The sequence below is a fragment of the Cuculus canorus genome, chromosome 35, assembly GCF_017976375.1.
Source record: "Cuculus canorus isolate bCucCan1 chromosome 35, bCucCan1.pri, whole genome shotgun sequence".
NCBI classification, from domain to species: domain Eukaryota; kingdom Metazoa; phylum Chordata; class Aves; order Cuculiformes; family Cuculidae; genus Cuculus; species Cuculus canorus.
This window is the reverse complement of record NC_071435.1, coordinates 377018-395805: the sequence shown is the minus strand read 5'-3', so window position 1 is coordinate 395805 and position 18788 is coordinate 377018. Positions and strand designations below refer to the sequence as shown.

General features: G+C 60.0%; 1 protein-coding gene across 2 annotated transcripts; it reads right to left on the bottom strand.

Moving 5' to 3' along the window:
- Positions 1-2862: 2862 nt before the first annotated feature.
- On the bottom strand, positions 2863-13148 carry LOC104066489 (kallikrein-14-like). 2 transcript variants are annotated; one of them, XR_008447509.1, is made up of 7 exons: positions 13001-13148; positions 12041-12157; positions 6896-7049; positions 5310-5557; positions 4161-4297; positions 3153-3493; positions 2863-3041 (listed from the first exon to the last, which is right to left on the bottom strand). XR_008447509.1 is itself a non-coding variant. In XM_054052656.1 (6 exons), exons 1-6 carry the CDS (start codon positions 13053-13055, stop codon positions 3338-3340), a joined length of 867 nt encoding a protein of 288 aa, XP_053908631.1. In that variant the 5' UTR covers positions 13056-13148; the 3' UTR covers positions 3105-3337. The 2 variants fall into 2 exon arrangements, 1 of the variants encoding a protein (XP_053908631.1); XM_054052656.1 differs by lacking the exon at positions 2863-3041 and having other exon boundaries at positions 3105-3493.
- Positions 13149-18788: the final 5640 nt, after the last annotated feature.

Genomic DNA, 18788 nt, shown 5'->3' with positions numbered 1-18788 from the left:
GACCACGGGGCCAACCAGGGCTGAACAGTGACCCCAGGGCCAACTGGGGCCAACAAGTGACCCCAGGGCTGACTGGGGCCGACTGGGGCCAACTGGGACCAACGGGGCTGAACAGTGACCCTGGGACCAACTGGTGCCAACTGGAGCCGACCAGGGCCAACTGGGGCCAACGGGGCCAACCAGGGCTGACTGGGGCCAACTGGGCCAACCAGTGACCCCGGGGCCAACTGGGGCAGACCAGTGCTGACCAGTGCTGACCAGTGATCCCAGGACCAACTGGGGCCGACAGGGGTCAACCAGGACTAACTGGGGCCGACTGGGGCCAACCAGCACCGACCAGTGCCAACCAGTACCGACCAGTGCCCCTGGGGACAACCGAGGACAACCAGGGCCACCTGGGGCCAACCAGTGCCAACCAGTGCCAACCAGTGCCCTGGGGACCAGTGCCAACCAGTGCCTCCAGGTGTCAACTGGAGCCTCCCAGTGCCAACCAGTGCCAACCAGTGCCTCCCAGTCCCACGTGGGGCATCTCAGTGCCAACCAGTTCCTCCCAGTGCCAATCAGTTCCTCCCAGTGCCAACCAGTAACTCCCAGTGCCAATCAGTTCCTCCCAGTTCCTCCCAGTGCCAATCAGTTCCTCCCAGTGCCAACCAGTGCCAATCAGTTCCTCCCAGTACCTCCCAGTTCCTCCCAGTGCCAATCAGTTCCTCCCAGTGCCAACCAGTGCCAATCAGTTCCTTCCAGTTCCTCCCAGTACCTCCCAGTGCCAATCAGTTCCTCCCAGTGCCAACCAGTTCCTCCCAGTGCCAATCAATCAGTTCCTTCCAGTTCCTCCCAGTACCTCCCAGTACCTCCCAGTGCCAATCAGTTCCTCCCAGTGCCAACCAGTGCCAATCAGTACCTCCCCAGTTCCTCCCAGTGGTGACTGTGCCATCCCAGTGCCTTCCCAGTATCTCCCAGTGCCCCCCAGTGCCCTCCCAGTATCGCCCACTGCCCCTCAGTGCTTCCCAGTTCCTCCCAGTGCTTCTTAGTCCACCCCAGTTCCTCCCAGTGCCTCCCAGTGCCTTCTGGAGCTTTCCCAGTGCCTCCCAGTACCTCCCAGTTCTTTCACAGTGCCTCTCCAGTGTCTCCTCAGTCCATCCCAGTTCCTCCCAGTGCCTCCCCAGTTCCCCCCAGTGGTGACTGTGCCCTCCCAATGCCTTCCCAGTATATCCCCAGTGCCTTCCCAGTGCCTTCCCAGTATATCCCCAGTGCCTTCCCAATGCCTTCCCAGTATATCCCCAGTGCCTTCCCAGTGCCTTCCCAGTTCCTCCCAGTGCCTCTCAGTCCATACCAGTTCCTCCCAGTGCTTTCTGGGGCAGCCCAGTGCCTCCCCAGTTCCTCCCAGTATCTCCCAGTTCCTCCCAGTGCCTCCCCAGTTCCTCCCAGTGCTTCTTCGTCCATCCCAGTTCCTCCCAGTGCCTCCCCAGTTCCTCCCAGTGCCTCCCAGTACTTTCCCAGTGCCTCCTGGAGCCTTCCCAGTGCCTCCCAGTATCTCCCAGTGCTTTCCCAGTGTCTCTTCAGTCCATCCCAGTTCCTCCCAGTGGTGACTGTGCCTCCCCAGAGCCTCCCCAGTGCCTTCCCAGTTCCTTCCCAGTATCTCCCAGTCCATCCCAGTCCCTTCCCAGTGCCTTCCCAGTGCCTCCCAGTTCCCCACAGTCCCTCCCAGTTCTTTCCCAGTCCATCCCAGTGCCTCCCAGTTCCCCCCAGTCCCTCCCAGTTCCTTCCCAGTATCTCCCAGTCCCATCCCAGTCCCCCCCAGTCCCCCCCACATGGGCTCCTAACGCAGCTCTCCATTAACCCCCAATTAATTGGGGCATTAATTAATGAGGGAATTAATTGGGGGACAATGAATGAACCGCAGAGCGATGAATGAATTAACGGTGCCGCCGAGTGGGGATTAATTAACAGCGTCGTTAATCGGAGCTTTAATTAATGAGGGACCGAATCCCCGCGGCGTTAATTAATGGGGGATCATTAATGAATGGGGGGTTAATGAATGGGGGTTCATTAATGAATGGGGGGTTAATGAATGGGGGTTCATTAATGAATGGGGGTTCATTAATGAATGGGGGATTAATGAATGGGGGATCATTAATGAATGGGGGGTTAATGAATGGGGGTTCATTAATGAATGGGGGATTAATGAATGGGGGTTCATTAACGAATGGGGGTTAATGAATGGGGGTTCATTAACGAATGGGGGTTAATGAATGGGGGTTCATTAACGAATGGGGGATCATTAATGAATGGGGATTAATGAATGGGGGATTAATGAATGGGGGTTCATTAACGAATGGGGGTTCATTAATGAATGAGGGATGAATGAATGGGGGTTCATTAATGAATGGGGGATTAATGAATGGGGGTTAATGAATGGGGGTTAATGAATGGGGGTTCATTAATGAATGGGGGATTAATGAGGTTGAGGGCGATTCATTAATGCCCCTAATGAGGAGCACTAATTGGGCCCTTCCCAGTGCTCCCAGTGCCCCTCCCAGTGCTCCCAGTTCCCTTTCCCAGTGTTCCCAAAGCTCCCAGTCCCCCTTCCCAGTGCTCCCAGTGTTCCCAGTTCCCCTCCCAGTGCTCCCAGTTCCCCCTCCCACTGCTCCCAGTGCTCCCAGTCCCCCTCCCAGTCCCCCTCCCAGTGCTCCCAGTGCTCCCAGTCCCCCTCCCAGTGCTCCCAGTGCTCCCAGTTCCCTCTCCCAGTGCTCCCAGTGCTCCCAGTTCCCTCTCCCAGTGCTCCCAGTGCTCCCCCAACTCGAGTCTCCTTTTGCTCTTTTCCTTTATTGTCCTCCTCAAAGGGCCCCTCGGGGTCCCCCCCAGGAGATGGTGGAGATGGTGGAGAGGAGATCCCACCTCCAGGAGGTCCCTCAGGTGGAGATGGTGGAGTTGAGACGATGGAGATGACGATGGAGGTGAGGTTCCACCTCCAAGAGGTCCCTTGGGTGGAGATGGTGGGACTGGTTGGACTGGTGGAACTGGTGGAGATGAGGTCCCACCTCCAGGAGATCCCTCAGGTGGAGATGGTGGAGATGATGATGAAGATGAGGTCCCACCTCCAGGAGATCCCTCAGGTGGAGATGGTGGCACTGGTGGAGATGAGGTTCCACCTCCAGGAGGTCCCTCAGGTGGAGGTGATGGAGTTGAGATGATGGAGGTGGTGGAGATGATGATGAAGATGAGTTCCCACCTCCAGGAGGTCCCTCAGGTGGAGCTGATGATGATGGAGGTGGTGGAGCTGATGGTGGAGCTGATGGTGATGGAGGTGGTGGAGCTGATGGTGGAGCCGATGTCCTCAGTGCTGTCCCCCCGTCCACTGCCGCACCCACCGCGCCGCCCGGCAGACGTTGGAGTAGACTCCGGGTGTCCCTCTGCGCCCACAGACGGCCAAACCCCAGGAGACCACGCCCTGGAGGACCCCATCGCACACCAGAGGGCCACCGGAGTCGCCCTGGAGGAGACAATGGGGTGGTGGATCTCAGGGAGCCTCCGCGGAGACGTCCAAGGACCTCCCCTCCCACCCTTGGGTCGAGATGGACATTGTGGTGGGACCCAAACCCCTCTCCTCCTCTCCTGGTGGGACCCAAACCCCTCTCCACCTCTCCTGGTGGGACCCAAACCCATCTCCACCTCTCCTGGTGGGACCCAAACCCATCTCCGCATCTCCTGGTGGGACCCAAACCCATCTCCACCTCTCCTGGTGGGACCCAAACCCCTCTCCACCTCTCCTGGTGGGACCCAAACCCATCTCCGCCTCTCCTGGTGGGACCCAAACCCCTCTCCTCCTCTCCTGGTGGGACCCAAACCCCTCTCCACCTCTCCTGGTGGGACCCAAACCCATCTCCTCCTCTCCTGGTGGGACCCAAACCCATCTCCTCCTCTCCTGGTGGGACCCAAACCCATCTCCACCTCTCCTGGTGGGACCCAAACCCCTCTCCACCTCTCCTGGTGGTTCCCATCCCCACGTCTCTACCAGAAGTTCTCCTGGTGGGACCCCAAACTACGTCCCACCACCCTTCCAACTGCCCTGAAGCCCTCAAAGGTCTCTCCTTTCTCCAAGGGACCCCCGTGGAGGTGCCCTGGAGGTCCTCGTGGTGGTGGTGGTGGTGGTGTCCCACCTGGCAGGAGTCGATGCCGCCCTGGGGGACGCCGGCGCAGAACATGTTGCGGGTGACGGCGTCGCCGTAGGCGCGAGAGCACCGCGATGGTCCGAAGGTCTCAATGTCGGCGCATTGGAGCCTCTCCGGTAACGCGGCTGCAGGAGAAGGTGGAGATGGAGAGACGGGAGACACCTCAGGACATCTCCAAAGGCTTCCGGCGGGGGAGAGGAGGACCACAGGGAGACCTCCAGGAGGAGGAGAACCTCAAGGAACCTCCACCTGATGTTCCTCATGGGGATCTCTTCACTTCTAAGGGGGAGATGGACCACAGAGAGACCTCCAGGAGGAGAAGAACCTCCACCAGATGTTCCCCATGGGGATCTCCTCACTTCTAAGAGGGAGATGGACCACAGGGAGACCTCCAGGAGGAGAAGAACCTCAAAGGAACCTCCACCAGATGTCCTCCATGGGGATCTCCTCACTTCTAAGACCAAAGAGGACCACGGAGAGACCTCCAGGAGGAGAAGAACCTCCACCAGATGTTCTCCATGGGGATCTCCTCACTTCTAAGGGGGAGATGGACCACAGAGAGACCTCCAGGAGGAGAAGAACCTCCACCTGATGTTCTCCATGGGGTTCTCCTCACTTCTAAGAGGGAGATGGACCACCGCGAGACCTCCAGGAGGAGAAGAACCTCCACCTGATGTTCCCCATGGGGATCTCCTCACTTCTAAGAGGGAGATGGACCACAGGGAGACCTTCAGGAGGAGAAGAACCTCGAAGGAACCTCCACCAGATGTTCCTCATGGGGATCTCCTCACTTCTGGGGCCGAAGAGGACCACAGGGAGACCTCCAGGAGGAGAAGAACCTCCACCTGATGTTCCCCATGGGGATCTCTTCACTTCTAAGGGGGAGATGGACCACAGGGAGACCTCCAGGAGGAGAAGAACCTCAAAGGAACCTCCACCAGATGTTCTCCATGGGGATCTCCTCACTTCTAAGGGGGGGATGGACCACAGAGAGCCCTCCAGGAGGAGAAGAACCTCCACCAGATGTTCCTCATGGGGATCTCCTCACTTCTAAGAGGGAGATGGACCACAGGGAGACCTCCAGGAGGAGCAGAACCTCGAAGGAACCTCCAGCAGCAGCTGTTGGAGCTGCAGTACCTCCTGGGGACCTGGTGGTCCCCCACCCGGAGACGCTGCAGCGCATTCCCGGGCGCGGACAGGCGGTGGCCAAGCGGATGGTTTTGATCCGAGAGGACAACGGGACGGGTTTGTCCAACTTGAGGAGCATGAAGTCGTTGTCGTTGCGCCGGGGGTCGTAGCGGGGGTGGACGCGGGCGGCGGTCACCGCACGGACCTCTCCGGAGCCGTCGTGCAATCTGTCCACCCCCAGGAGGACTCTGTACTCCCTGTCCGGAGAAGGAGGGCCAAAAGTCACCCAGGAGACATCTCCAGAGCTTTGACCTTCAGGCTCGGCCCTCAGCGAGGGGGGGAAGACCTCGGGGTGGAGCCATCAGGAGGACCTCAGCTCGTGGACCTCCAGGAGGACCTTCGTTCCTTGAGGGACCACCAGGAGAACCTCAGCTCATGGACCTCCAGAAGGTCCTTTGTCTCTTGAGGAACCATCAGGAGGACCTCAGCTCGTGGACCTCCAGGAGGACCTTCGTTCCTTGAGGAACCATCAGGAGAACCTCAGCTCGTGGACCTCCAGGAGGACCTTTGTCCCTTGAGGAACCACCACCTCCTTCTCCTTGAGGTGAGGAACCACCAGGAGAACCTGAACTCATGGACCTCCAGGAGGACCTTTGTCTCTTGAGGAGCCATCAGGAGGACCTGAGCTCGTGGACCTCCAGGAGGACCTTCATTCCTTGAGGAGCCATTGGCTCCTTCTCCTTGAGGTGAGGAACCATCAGGAGAATCTGAGCTCGTGGACCTCCAGGAGGACCTTCGTTCCTTGAGGAACCACCACCTCCTTCTCCTTGAGGTGAGGAACCACCAGGAGAACCTGAACTTGTGGATCTCCAGGAGGACCTTTGTCCCTTGAGGGACCATCAGGAGAACCTCAGCTCATGGACCTCCAGAAGGTCCTTTGTCTCTTGAGGAACCATCAGGAGGACCTCAGCTCGTGGACCTCCAGGAGGACCTTCGTTCCTTGAGGAACCATCAGGAGAACCTCAGCTTGTGGACCTTCAGGAGGTCCTTTGTCCCTTGAGGAACCACCACCTCCTTCTCCTTGAGGTGAGGAACCATCAGGAGAACCTCAGCTCGTGGACCTCCAGGAGGTCCTTTGTCCCTTGAGGGACCACCAGGAGAACCTCAGCTCATGGACCTTCAGGAGGACCTTCGTTCCTTGAGGAACCATTGGCTCCTTCTCCTTAAGGTGAGGAACCATCAGGAGAACCTCAACTCATGGACCTCCAGGAGGACCTTTGTTCCTTGAGGAACCACCACCTCCTTCTCCTTGAGGTGAGGAACCATCAGGAGAACCTCAGCTCGTGGACCTCCAGGAGGACCTTTGTCCCTTGAGGAACCACCAGGAGAACCTGGAAGGTCTGGACCTTCCGGATGGCCACGAGGACCTTCAGATGGAGAGATCCCCACCACCTGGAGATGTTCCCACCTGGAGGTGCCCCTCACGCCCATCCAGAAGATCTCCGTATCTCCTTCTCGGCCTGAGGAGAAGGTCTGAAAGGCCGCGAGGACCTTCTGGGGGGGGTGGAGATGGTGGTGGGGTGGGAGGAACTTACGAGACGGGTCTTCTGCAGTGAGCGGCCGTCAGGACGTAGGAGGGGGACACCAGGGACCCCCCGCAGAGGATGTGTCCCCCCTTGAGGAGGGCCACCTGGAAGGGCCGTTGGGTGATGGAACACGGGCGGCCGCCGATGATGCGCGACTCGTCCACTGCAAGAGAGAAGCTGCTGAGATGAGGCCACCACGAGGGGCCCACGGGGACGCGGAGGTCCACCAAAGGGGACCCAAAGAACCCACCGTCCATCCCACGTGGAGGTGGAGATCCACCAGGAGGACCCAAAGAACCGACCGTCCATCCCAGGAGGAGATGGAGGTCCATCAGGAGGAGCCAAAGAACCCACCGTCCATCCCATGTGGAGGTGGAGGTCCACCAGGAGGACCCAAAGGAATGAGTGTCCATCCCAGGAGGAGATGGAGGTCCATCAGGAGGAGCCAAAGGAAGGACCGTCCATCCCACGTGGAGGTGGAGGTCCATCAGGAGGACCCAAAGAACCGACCGTCCATCACAGGAGGAGGTGGAGGTCCATCAGGAGGACCCAAAGAACCGACCGTCCATCCCACGTGGAGGTGGAGGTCCATCAGGAGGACCCAAAGGAGTGAGTGTCCACCCCAGGAGGAGATGGAGGTCCACCAGGAGGAGCCAAAGGAGTGATTGTCCACCCCACGTGGAGGTGGAGGTCCATCAGGAGGAGCCAAAGGAAGGATTGTCCATCCCAGGAGGAGATGGAGGTCCATCAGGAGGAGCCAAAGGAGTGATTGTCCATCCCAGGAGGAGATGGAGGTCCATCAGGAGGAGCCAAAGGAAGGATTGTCCATCCCAGGAGGAGATGGAGGTCCATCAGGAGAACCCAAAGGAGTGATTGTCCATCCCAGGAGGAGATGGAGGTCCATCAGGAGAAGCCAAAGGAGTGATTGTCCACCCCAGGAGGAGATGGAGGTCCATCAGGAGGACCCAAAGGAAGGACCGTCCACCCCAGGAGGAGATGGAGGTCCATCAGGAGGACCCAAAGGAGTGATTGTCCACCCCAGGAGGAGATGGAGGTCCATCAGGAGGAGCCAAAGGAAGGACCGTCCATCCCAGGAGGAGATGGAGGTCCATCAGGAGAAGCCAAAGGAGTGATTGTCCATCCCAGGAGGAGATGGAGGTCCATCAGGAGAACCCAAAGGAGTGATTGTCCACCCCAGGAGGAGATGGAGGTCCATCAGGAGAACCCAAAGGAGTGATTGTCCACCCCAGGAGGAGGTGGAGGTCCATCAGGAGGAGCCAAAGGAAGGACCGTCCATCCCAGGAGGAGGTGGAGGTCCATCAGGAGGACCCAAAGGAGTGATTGTCCATCCCAGGAGGAGATGGAGGTCCATCAGGAGAACCCAAGAACCTCGAGAAGGTCCTCCCACCCCTCCAGGAGCCACTTCTCCCCTGGGTTTCTCCACCGGGCTGTGGGTGGGACGTCCCTTCCCCCTCGGAGGTCCCTCCCAGGCCCGGCTGGAGGTGACTCCTCCCTCTTGGAGGTGGTTCCTCCGCCGCGGGGCGGAGCCGGAGCCGGTAGGACCTGCTGGTGGCCCACGAGCTCCAGGAGAGGACCTCTCCAGGGTTGGGTCACCACGAGGCGGAGATGAAGCTGTGACGTAAGGAGAAACGAGGAGAGGACTTCTTCTCCGTGGCCTCCTCGGAGCCGAGGTCCGGTGGTGCCCCCGGAACGGGGGAGAAGGAGAAGAGAAGGTCCATCGCGTTGGGTGGGAGACCAAAGCGTCACCTCTCGAAGGTGTCACCTCCAGAAGGGATCTCCTCCACCTTTGGGGCTTTGGAGGTATCTCAGGGGGGTTCGGGGGTTCCTCTTGGAGGGGCTCAGGAGATTCCGCACCGTCCGACCTCAGGGGACGATGAGGTGACATCTTCGGGGGGTCCTCCTCGGCCACCTTCGGGCCACCACCAACCTGAGGGCATCACCACCACCTTCAGGACACCATCAACGTGAGGTCACCACCAACCAGAGGTCATCACCACCTCCAGGCCACCATCAACATGAGGTCACCAACCTGAGGGCATCACCACCACCTTTGGGCCACCATCAACCTGAAGCTGTGGCCACCTTGAGGCCACCACCAACCTGAGGTCATCACCACTTTGAGGCCACCTCCACTCTGAGGCTCTGCCCACCCCGAGGCCACCACCAACCTGAGACCACGGCCACCACAAAGCCACCACCACCTCGAGGCCACGACCTTCTGGAAGCTGTGACCACCTCGAGGCCACCACCTCCTCAAGGCCATGACCTTCTGGAAGCTGTGACCACCTCAGGGCCACCACCACCTTAAGACCATGACGTCCTCAAGGCCACGACCTTCTCCAGGCCATCACCACCTCGAGGCCATGACCTCCTTGAGGCTGCAACCTTCTTGAAGCTGTGACCTTCTCGAGGCCACCACCACCTCAAGGCCACCACTTTCTTGAAGCTGTGACCACTTTGAGGCCACCACCACCTCAAGACCATGACCTCCTCGAGGCCACCACCACCTCAAGGCCACCACTTTCTTGAAGCTGTGACCACTTTGAGGCCACCACCACCTCAAGGCCGTGACCTTCTCAAGGCCACCACCACTTTGAGACCATGACCTCCTCGAGGCCACGACCTTCTTGAAGCTGTGACCTTCTCAGGGCCACCACCACCTCGAGGCCACCACCACCTCGAGACCATGACCTCCTTGAGGCCACCACCTTCTTGAAGCTGTGACCTTCTCGAGGCCACCACCACCTCGAGACCATGACCTTCTGGAAGCTGTGACCACCTCAAGGCCACCACCACCTCAAGATCATGACCTTCTTGAGGCCACCACTGCCTCAAGGCCTCCACCTTCTTGAAGCTGTGACCTTCTTGAGGCCATGACCTCCTTGAGGCCACCACCACCTGGAGGCCACGACCTTCTGGAAGATGTGACCACCTCAGGGCCACCACCACCTCCAGACCATGACCTCCTCGAGGCCACCACCTTCTTGAAGCTGTGACCTTCTCAGGGCCACCACCACCTCAAGACCGTGACCTTCTTGAGGCCACCACTGCCTCAAGGCCACGACCTTCTTGAAGCTGTGACCTTCTTGAGGCCACCACCACCTGGAGGCCATGACCTTCTGGAAGATGTGACCACCTCAGGGCCACCACCACCTTAAGTCCATGACCTCCTCGAGGCCACCACCACCTCGAGACCATGACCTCCTCGAGACCATGACCTCCTTGAGGCCACCACCGCCTCGAGGCCACCACCTTCTGGAAGCTGTGACCTTCAGGAGGCCCCAAACCAGGAGAACCGACACCAAAGTCAATGTTTCTTCAAGAAGATCATCCCCAAAACCCATCCGAGACCCCAAACCCCTCCGGAGGCCCTCAGGTCCTTCTCCTCCCGGCGGATGTCCTCCAGGAGTCCTCGGCGGATGTCCTCGATGAGTCGGCGGTGGCCCCTCCCGAGGGTTTGACCGCTTTGGAGAAGGCACCGTCCGAGGTGGTTCCTCCTCGTTGGCATCAGCAGTCGGAGCTTCTCCTGGAGGTTGGGACATCGGAATGTCCTGGTGGGACCGGTTTGTGCCGGTGGGGATTAAAGCCGCGGGACGGGAGACGCCCGAGTCTGGAGGAAGAACCACCACCACCACCACCACCACCACCACCACCACCTGGAATCCTCCCAACCTCCATGGGTGGGGACCGACCTCCGAGGAGGAGGAGGAGGAGAAGCTGTGGTCCTCCCGAGCTCCGTGGTGACCCCTCTGAGCTCTTTGAAGGCATCTCAGGGGCTTCACAGAGGTCCTCCGCTGGAGATGGAAGTGGTAGAACCCATCCTTTGGTCCTTCTGAGCTCCGCAGTGACCCCTCTGAGCTCTTTGAAGGCATCTCAGAGGCTTCGTGGAGCTCCTCTGGTGGAGGTGGAAGTGGTGGAACCCATCCTTTGGTCCTCCCAAGCTCCGTGGTGACCCCTCTGAGCTCTTTGAAGGCATCTCAGAGGCTTCGTGGAGCTCCTCCAGTGGAGATGGAAGTGGTAGAAGCCATCGTTTGGTCCTTCTGAGCTCCGTGGTGACCCCTCTGAGCTCTTTGAAGGCATCTCAGAGGCTTCATGGAGCTCCTCCAGTGGAGATGGAAGTGGTAGAAGCCATCGTTTGGTCCTTCTGAGCTCTGTGGTGACCCCTCTGAGCTCTTTGAAGGCATCTCAGAGGCTTCGTGGAGCTCCTCTGGTGGAGGTGGAAGTGGTAGAACCCATCCTTTGGTCCTCCCAAGCTCCGTGGTGACCCCTCTGAGCTCTTTGAAGGCATCTCAGAGGCTTCATGGAGCTCCTCCAGTGGAGATGGAAGTGGTAGAAGCCATCGTTTGGTCCTTCTGAGCTCTGTGGTGACCCCTCTGAGCTCTTTGAAGGCATCTCAGGGGCTTTGTGGAGCTCCTCTGGTGGAGGTGGAAGTGGTAGAACCCATCCTTTGGTCCTTCTGAGCTCCGCGGTGACCCCTCTGAGCTCTTTGAAGGCATCTCAGGGGCTTCATGGAGCTCCTCCAGTGGAGACGGAAGTGGTGGAACCCATCCTTTGGTCCTTCTGAGCTCCGTGGTGACCCCTCTGAGCTCTTTGAAGGCATCTCAGGGGCTTCGTGGAGGTCCTCCAGTGGAGATGGAAGTGGTAGAAGCCATCGTTTGGTCCTCCAGGAGCTCCGAGCGAAGCTCTGTGGACCACGAGCTCCGAGTTCCTTCAGGTCGAGTTGTCCATCTGCACGTTCTGGAGGTGACTTTGGCTCTGGAGGACCTTCCACTCACCAATGGTGGTGGTGGAGCTCCACGATTTGGTCACCTCGGAGGTCTTTGTGGCCGAGAGGAACCACACGAGTCCTCTTCTCACCCCCTCCACCTCCTCCTCAAACCAAAGTTGTCCTCCAGCGGAACCAGAAGAAAGGGAGATGTTCCCACCAACCTCAACCCCCTCCTTCTTCTCCTCCTTTTGGGCCTCCGGAAGCCGTTGTCTTCTCCATCCCACCCCACCGGGAGGTGGGAATCGTCCTCTAAGTCCTCATCTTCACCTCAAAGGCCAACGCGAGGTTGGACACCACCGGGTTGTGCCCGTGGAGAAGGTGTCTTCTCCCCCACCCCACCCCACGGTCCCACCACGTGGCCTCACCTTCACCGCTGGCGTTGCTTTGGCCTTGAGCAGCTGTGGTGGTCACCAACGCCCCCAACGGGAGGAGGAGGAGACCCAGGAGGAACCCCAGAGGTCCACGTCCACCATGAGCCATGGCTGGAGGAGAAGAAACCCACCCGGGTGAGGACCAGGGGGGGACTCAGGAGAAGACCCGGTGCCACCGGTGGTGTCCATCCACCTCCGAGCTGAGCTTTGGGCTCATCCTGGACCTTCTGCTCCTGCTCGGGTGGCACCAAACCCCCCGGAGGAAGTCCCACCTCCATCTCCTGGAGGTCCCCATTGGGTCTCATCTCTGTGGTGGCACCAAACCCCCTGGAGGAAGTCCCCCCTCCATCTTCTGGAGGTTCCATCTCTGTGGTGGCACCAAACCCCCCTGAGAAAGTCCCCTCTCCATCTCCTGAAGGTCTCATCTCTGTGGTGGCACCAAACCCCCCTTTAGAAGTCCCACCTCCATCTCCTGGAGGTTCCATCTCTGTGGTGGCACCAAACCCCCCTGAGGAAGTCCCTCCTCCATCTTCTGGAGGTCCCCATTGGGTCTCATCTCTGTGGTGGCACCAAACCCCCCTTTAGAAGTCCCATCTCCATCTCCTGGAGGTCCCCATTGGGTCTCATCTCTGTGGTGGCACCAAACCCTCCTGAGAAAGTCCCTCCTCCATCTCCTGAAGGTCCCCATTGGGTTCCACCTCTGTGGTGGCACCAAACCCCCCTGAGAAAGTCCCTCCTCCATCTCCTGGAGGTCCCCATTGGGTTCCACCTCTGTGGTAGCACCAAACCCCCCTGAGAAAGTCCCCCCTCCGTCTCCTGGAGGTCCCCATTGGGTCCCCCCTCTCTGGTGGACCCCAACCCTGGAGGAACCTCTCCCACGGCCTTTGAAGAACCTCAACGCTGTCCTTTCCCGCATTCCGGAGGAGCCTCCGGAGCTCCTGGAGAGGGACTCACCCGATGGAGGAGGAGAAGACCCGAGGAGGTCCGGGAGGTGGTGGTTGGAGCCCATTTATAGCGGCGGTGGAGGGAGGTTGGGATGAGTCACCGGTGGTGACCAACGGGAGGAGATTACGGCTTTGATGCGGCGCCGCCGCGGCCACCGCCCCTCCGCGGCCCCGGGGGTGACCCCACCCTGAGCTCACGTGGAGGACGGGAATGAGGAGGACATCGTCCCCACGGCTCCGCGAGGGGGAAAAGGGTCTTCTCCAGCGCTCCGTGGCCGTCCCCCCTCCGGGTGTCCATCCTGGACAATCATCCATCCGTATGTCTCCATCCATCGTCTCCTCCTTCTCCATCCATCCACTCGTCCATCACCTTCTCCTCCTTCTTCTCCATCTCCATCTCCATCCATCGTCTCCTCCTTCTCCATCCATTACCTTCTTCTCCTTCTCCTCCTTCTCCATCTCCATCTCCGTCTCCATCCATTGTCTCCTCCTTCTCCATCTCCATCTCCATCCATCGTCTCCTCCTCCTCCATCCATTACCTTCTCCTCCTTCTTCTCCATCTCCATCTCCACTCGTCCATCACCTTCTCCTTCTCTTTCTTCTCCATCTCCACCCATCATCTCCTCCTTCTCCGTCCATCCACTCGTCCATCATCTTCTCCTTCTCCTTTTCCTTCTCCATCTCCATCCATTACCTTCTCCTCCTTCTTCTCCATCTCCTTCTCCATCCATCATCTCCTCCTTCATCCATTCACTCGTCCATCACCTTCTCCTCCTTCTTCTCCATCTCCACTCATCCATCACCTTCTCCTTCTCTTTCTTCTTCTCCATCTCCATCCATCATCTCCTCCTTCTCCATCCATCCACTCATCCATCACCTTCTTCTTCTCCTTCTCCTTCTCCCTCCCTCCATCCATTCGTCTCCATCTCCATCCATCATCTTCTCCATCTCCATCCCTCCACCGCTTCTCCATCCCTCCATTCATCATCTTCTCCGTCCCCTTCTCCTTCTCCACCCACTCATTCCTCACCTTCTCCTCCTCCTCCTCCTCCTTCTCCACCCGTCATCTTCTCCATCTCCATCCATCTTCTCCTCCTTCTCCACCCGTCCACCCACTCATCCATCACCTTCTCCTTCTCCTTCTCCTTCTCCATTCATCTCCTCCCTCCATCCATCACCTTCTCCTTCTCCATTCATCTCCATCTCCTTTTCCACCCATCCATCATCTCCATCTCCATCCCCATCTTCACCTCCATCACCTCCACCTCCATCCCCCATCTTCTCCATCTCCATCTCCATCCCCATCACCTCCATCCCCATCACCTCCACCACCTCCACCTTCACCTCCACCTCCGTCCCCATCACCTCCACCTCCATCACCTCCACCACCTCCACCTTCACCTCCACCTCCGTCCCCATCACCTCCACCTCCATCACCTCCACCACCTCCACCTCCATCTCCATCCCCATCACCTCCATCTCCATCACCACCTACACCTTCACCTCCACCTCCATCACCTCCACCTCCACCTCCTCCACCTCCACCTCCCCCTCTCCTCCCAACGCCTCCTCCAGAGAGGGCTGTGGCTCTCCAAAAGGGTCTCCAAGGGGTTCTCCAGGGTGGGAGGTGGACCTCTAAGGTGAGCGGTGGATCTCCAGGGTGGGAGGTGGACCTCCAGGGTGGGTCTCCTTTCCTCCGTGTCCTCTCCTGCCGCCCTCCAGGCTGGTGGAAGGATGAGGTTCTTTGATGTCCACCAGCTCTTGTGGCTCCTCCTTCTCCCGCTGGATCCCACCACTCCGTGGGGACCTTCTCCCAGGGCCATCTGCTCCATCATGGAGATCTGAGCCAACGGGGACATCCCGGCCTTGGAGATGGTCTCCTCCTCCTCCATCTCCATGGGGACCTTCTCGGGGGACACCTCTGGCCAGGAAGGTCCACAGGGGGGACGTGGGGGGAGATGGAGGGGTCGTGGTGGGACTCCAGAGGACGTGGGGGGAGATGGAGGGGTTGTGGTGGGACTCCAGAGGACGTGGGGGGAGATGAAGGGTCGTGGTGGGACTCCAGAGGACGTGGGAGGAGATGGAGGGGCCGTGGTGGGACTCCAGAGGACGTGGGGGGAGATGGAGGGGTCGTGGTGGGACTCCAGAGGACGTGGGGGGAGATGAAGGGGTCGTGGTGGGACTCCAGAGGATGTGGGGGGAGATGAAGGGGTCGTGGTGGGACTCCAGAGGATGTGGGGGGAGATGAAGGGGTCGTGGTGGGACTCCAGAGGACGTGGGGGGCAATGGAGGGGTTGTGGTGGGACTCCAGAGGACGTAGGGGGAGATGAAGGGGTCGTGGTGGGACTCGAGGCCACGGGAGGAGCTCCCGAGGGTCACCAGAACCCCCCGGAGATGGCGGTGGGAGGGGTCGGAGGTGCCGGTGTCCTCCCGGGTTGGGTCCAACCGGTTCTCCGGGTTCCTCGGGTCGGGGCGGGGGCGGTTCCTCCTCTGGGTGGTGGTAATTAAGCGCTAATTGAGTGTAATTACCCTCCGGGCCCCGAAGGAGAACCCAATCCGGACCCCCCACCCACCGCCAGCGCCACCTGGAAGGGGTCCCAGATGCCACCACCGACCTCACGTCCCCTCCCACGGGGCCTCTCCGCCCTCCGCCACCCCGGCGGTGGCCCCCATGACCCCATGGTGGCCACCATGACCCCAGCGGTGGCCCAGGTGACCCCAGAGGTGGCCCAGGTGACTCCAGTGGTGGCCCAGGTGACCTCAAAGGTGGCCCAGGTGACCTCATGGTGGTCCAGGTGACCTCAAAGGTGGCCCCCATGACCCCTGTGGTGGCCCCCATGACCCCATGGTGGCCCAGGTGACCCCAGAGGTGGCCCAGGTGACCTCGGTGGTGGTCCACATGACCCCATGGTGGCCCAGGTGACCTCAATGGTGGCCCAGGTGACCCCGGAGGTGGCCCAGGTGACCCCATGGTGGCCCAGGTGACTTCATGGTGGCCCAGGTGACCTCAATGGTGGTCCAGGTGACCCCGGAGGTGGCCCAGGTGACCCCAAAGGTGGCCCAGAGGACCCCAATGGTGGTCCAGATGACCCCAGAGGTGGCCCAGGTGACCCCAGAGGTGGCCCAGATGATCTCATGGTGGCCCAGGTGACCTCAAAGGTGGCCCAGGTGACCCCATGGTGGCCCAGATGACCCCATGGTGGCCCAGGTGGCCCCATGGTGGCCCAGGTGACCTTGGTGGTGGTCCAGATGACCCCATGGTGGCCCAGGTGACCCCAGCAGTGGTCCAAGTGACCCCAGTGGTGGCCCAGATGACCCCATGGTGGCCCAGGTGACCTCAACGGTGGTCCAGGTGACCCCATGGTGGCCCAGGTCACTCTGGTGGTGGCCCAGGTGACCCCATGGTGGCCCAGGTGACCCTGGCAGTGGTCCAGGTGACCTCAAAGGTGGCCCAGATGACCCCAGTGGTGGCCCAGGTGACCCCAACGGTGGCCCAGATGACCCCAGTGGTGGCCCACATGACCCCAGTGGTGGCCCAGGTGACCCCATGGTGGCCCAGGTGACCCCTGTGGTGGCCCAGGTGACCCCAATGGTGGTCCAAATGACCTCAAAGGTGGCCCACATGACCCCAGTGGTGGCCCAGGTGACCCCCTGGTGGCCCCGTGGGTGGTGACGGCCTCGTGGTGACCCACGGCGGTGGCTCAGAGGACAGTGGGTGACACCGGAGCGGTGGAGTCGGGGACGGCTCCTCCGGGGCGGTGGCAGAGGTGACACAGAGGGTCAGTGGAGCTCCTGCCCAGCGGCCACACCCGCGGGGACCTCCTGGGGACCTCCTGGGGACCTCCGGGGGACCTCCGGGGGACCTCCGGGGGACCCGTGGGGCTTCTCAGGGGCTCCTCTGGAGCTTCTTGGTGGCTCCTCAGTAGCTTCTCAGTGGCTTCTTGGTGGCTTCTTGGTGGCTTCTTGGTGGGTCTTCAGTGGGTTCTCAGGGGCTCCTCAATGGCTCTTTGGTGGCTTCTTGGTGGCTCTTTGATGGCTCCTCAGTGGCTTCTTGGTGGCTCCTTAGTAGCTTCTCAGTAGCTTCTTGGTGGCTCCTCAGTGGCTCTTTGGTGGCTTCTTAATGGCTTCTTGGTGGCTCCTCAGTAGCTCCTCAGTGGCTTCTTGGTGGCTCTTTGTGGCTCCTCAGTGGTTCTTTGGTGGTTCTTTGGTGGTTCTTTGGTGGCTCCTCGGTCTCCAGACCTCCACGGACCCATTGACCACACCTGGACGAGATCTCCCTCCTGGTGGTGGGACCACCATAAGGTCTACCCGGTGGAGATCTCCTCTGGTGGGACCACCATAAGGTCTACCCAGTGGAGATCTCCTCTGGTGGGACCACTCTAAGGTCTACCTGGTGGAGATGGACCTCCTGGTGGGACCATGAGATCTGGAGGGACTCCGAGGACCTCTCTCTCCTCTCCCACCCATCGAAGCCGTGAGGAAAAGCCACATCCAAGACCTTTATTCATCAACATCTCCAGAGGTTCCCATGGTCACCTCCTGCCCCAGAGCTCGGGACGGCCGCCCCCGAGGACCTCCAGGAGCAGCAGGGGGTGGGAGGTCCATCCGGTGGCCACCAAGAGTGGTGAGGTCCTGGTGGACCTTCAGGAGGTGAAGAAGGAGGTGGGAGGTCCATTCAGTGGCCACCAAGGCCGGTTGGGGCCTGATGGACCTTCAGGAGAAGGAGGAGAAGGAGATGGGAGGTCCATGTGGTGGCCACCAAGGCCGGTTGGGGCCTGGTGGACCTTCAGGAGGAGATGGGAGGTCCATGCAGTGGCCATCAAGGCTGGTGAAGGCCTGGTGGACCTTCAGGAGGAGATGGGAGGTCCATGCAGTGGCCATCAAGGCTGGTGAGGGCCTGGTGGACCTTCAGGAGGAGGTGGGAGGTCCATGCGGTGGCCACCAAGGCTGGTGAAGGCCTGGTGGACCTTCAGGAGGAGATGGGAGGTCCATGCGGTGGCCACCAAGGCTGGTGAAGGCCTGGTGGACCTTCAGGAGGAGATGGGAGGTCCATGCAGTGGCCACCAAGGCTGGTCGGGGCCTGGTGGACCTTCAGGAGGAGATGGGAGGTCCATGCAGTGGCCATCAAGGCTGGTGAAGGCCTGGTGGACCTTCAGGAGGAGATGGGAGGTCCATGCAGTGGCCATCAAGGCTGGTGAAGGCCTGGTGGACCTTCAGGAGGAGATGGGAGGTCCATGCGGTGGCCACCAAGGCCGGTGGGGCCTGGGGGGGCTCAGTTGCTCCTCGTGGTGTCCTCCGGCACCGCCTGAAGCTGCAGAGGTGGACGTAGTGGTGGTGGGGATGGGGAGGAGGAACAAAGCCATCTGAGGTGGCTTTGGAGGTCCCACAGGTGGATATGGACCATCCGAGGTGGGTCTGGAGAACCAAGAGGTGGACATTAGGGTTGGACCCAGACCATCTTGGCCTTCTCCTACCTGTGGCCACCACCGCCAGGAGCACCACCACCCCAAAATGTGGTTCCTGGAGGAGTTCTGACCCCAAAATGTGGTTCCTTGAGGAGTTCTGACCTCAAAATGGGGTTCCTCAACCCCAAAAGTGGTTCCTTGAGGAGTTCTGACCCCAAAATGTGGTTCCTGGAGGAGTTCTGACCCCAAAATGTGGTTCCTCCACCCCAAAAGTGGTTCCTTGAGGAGTTCTGACCCCAAAATGTGGTTCCTCAACCCCAAAATGTGGTTCCTCAACCCCAAAATGTGGTTCCTGAAGGAGTTCTGACCCCAAAATGTGGTTCCTCAACCCC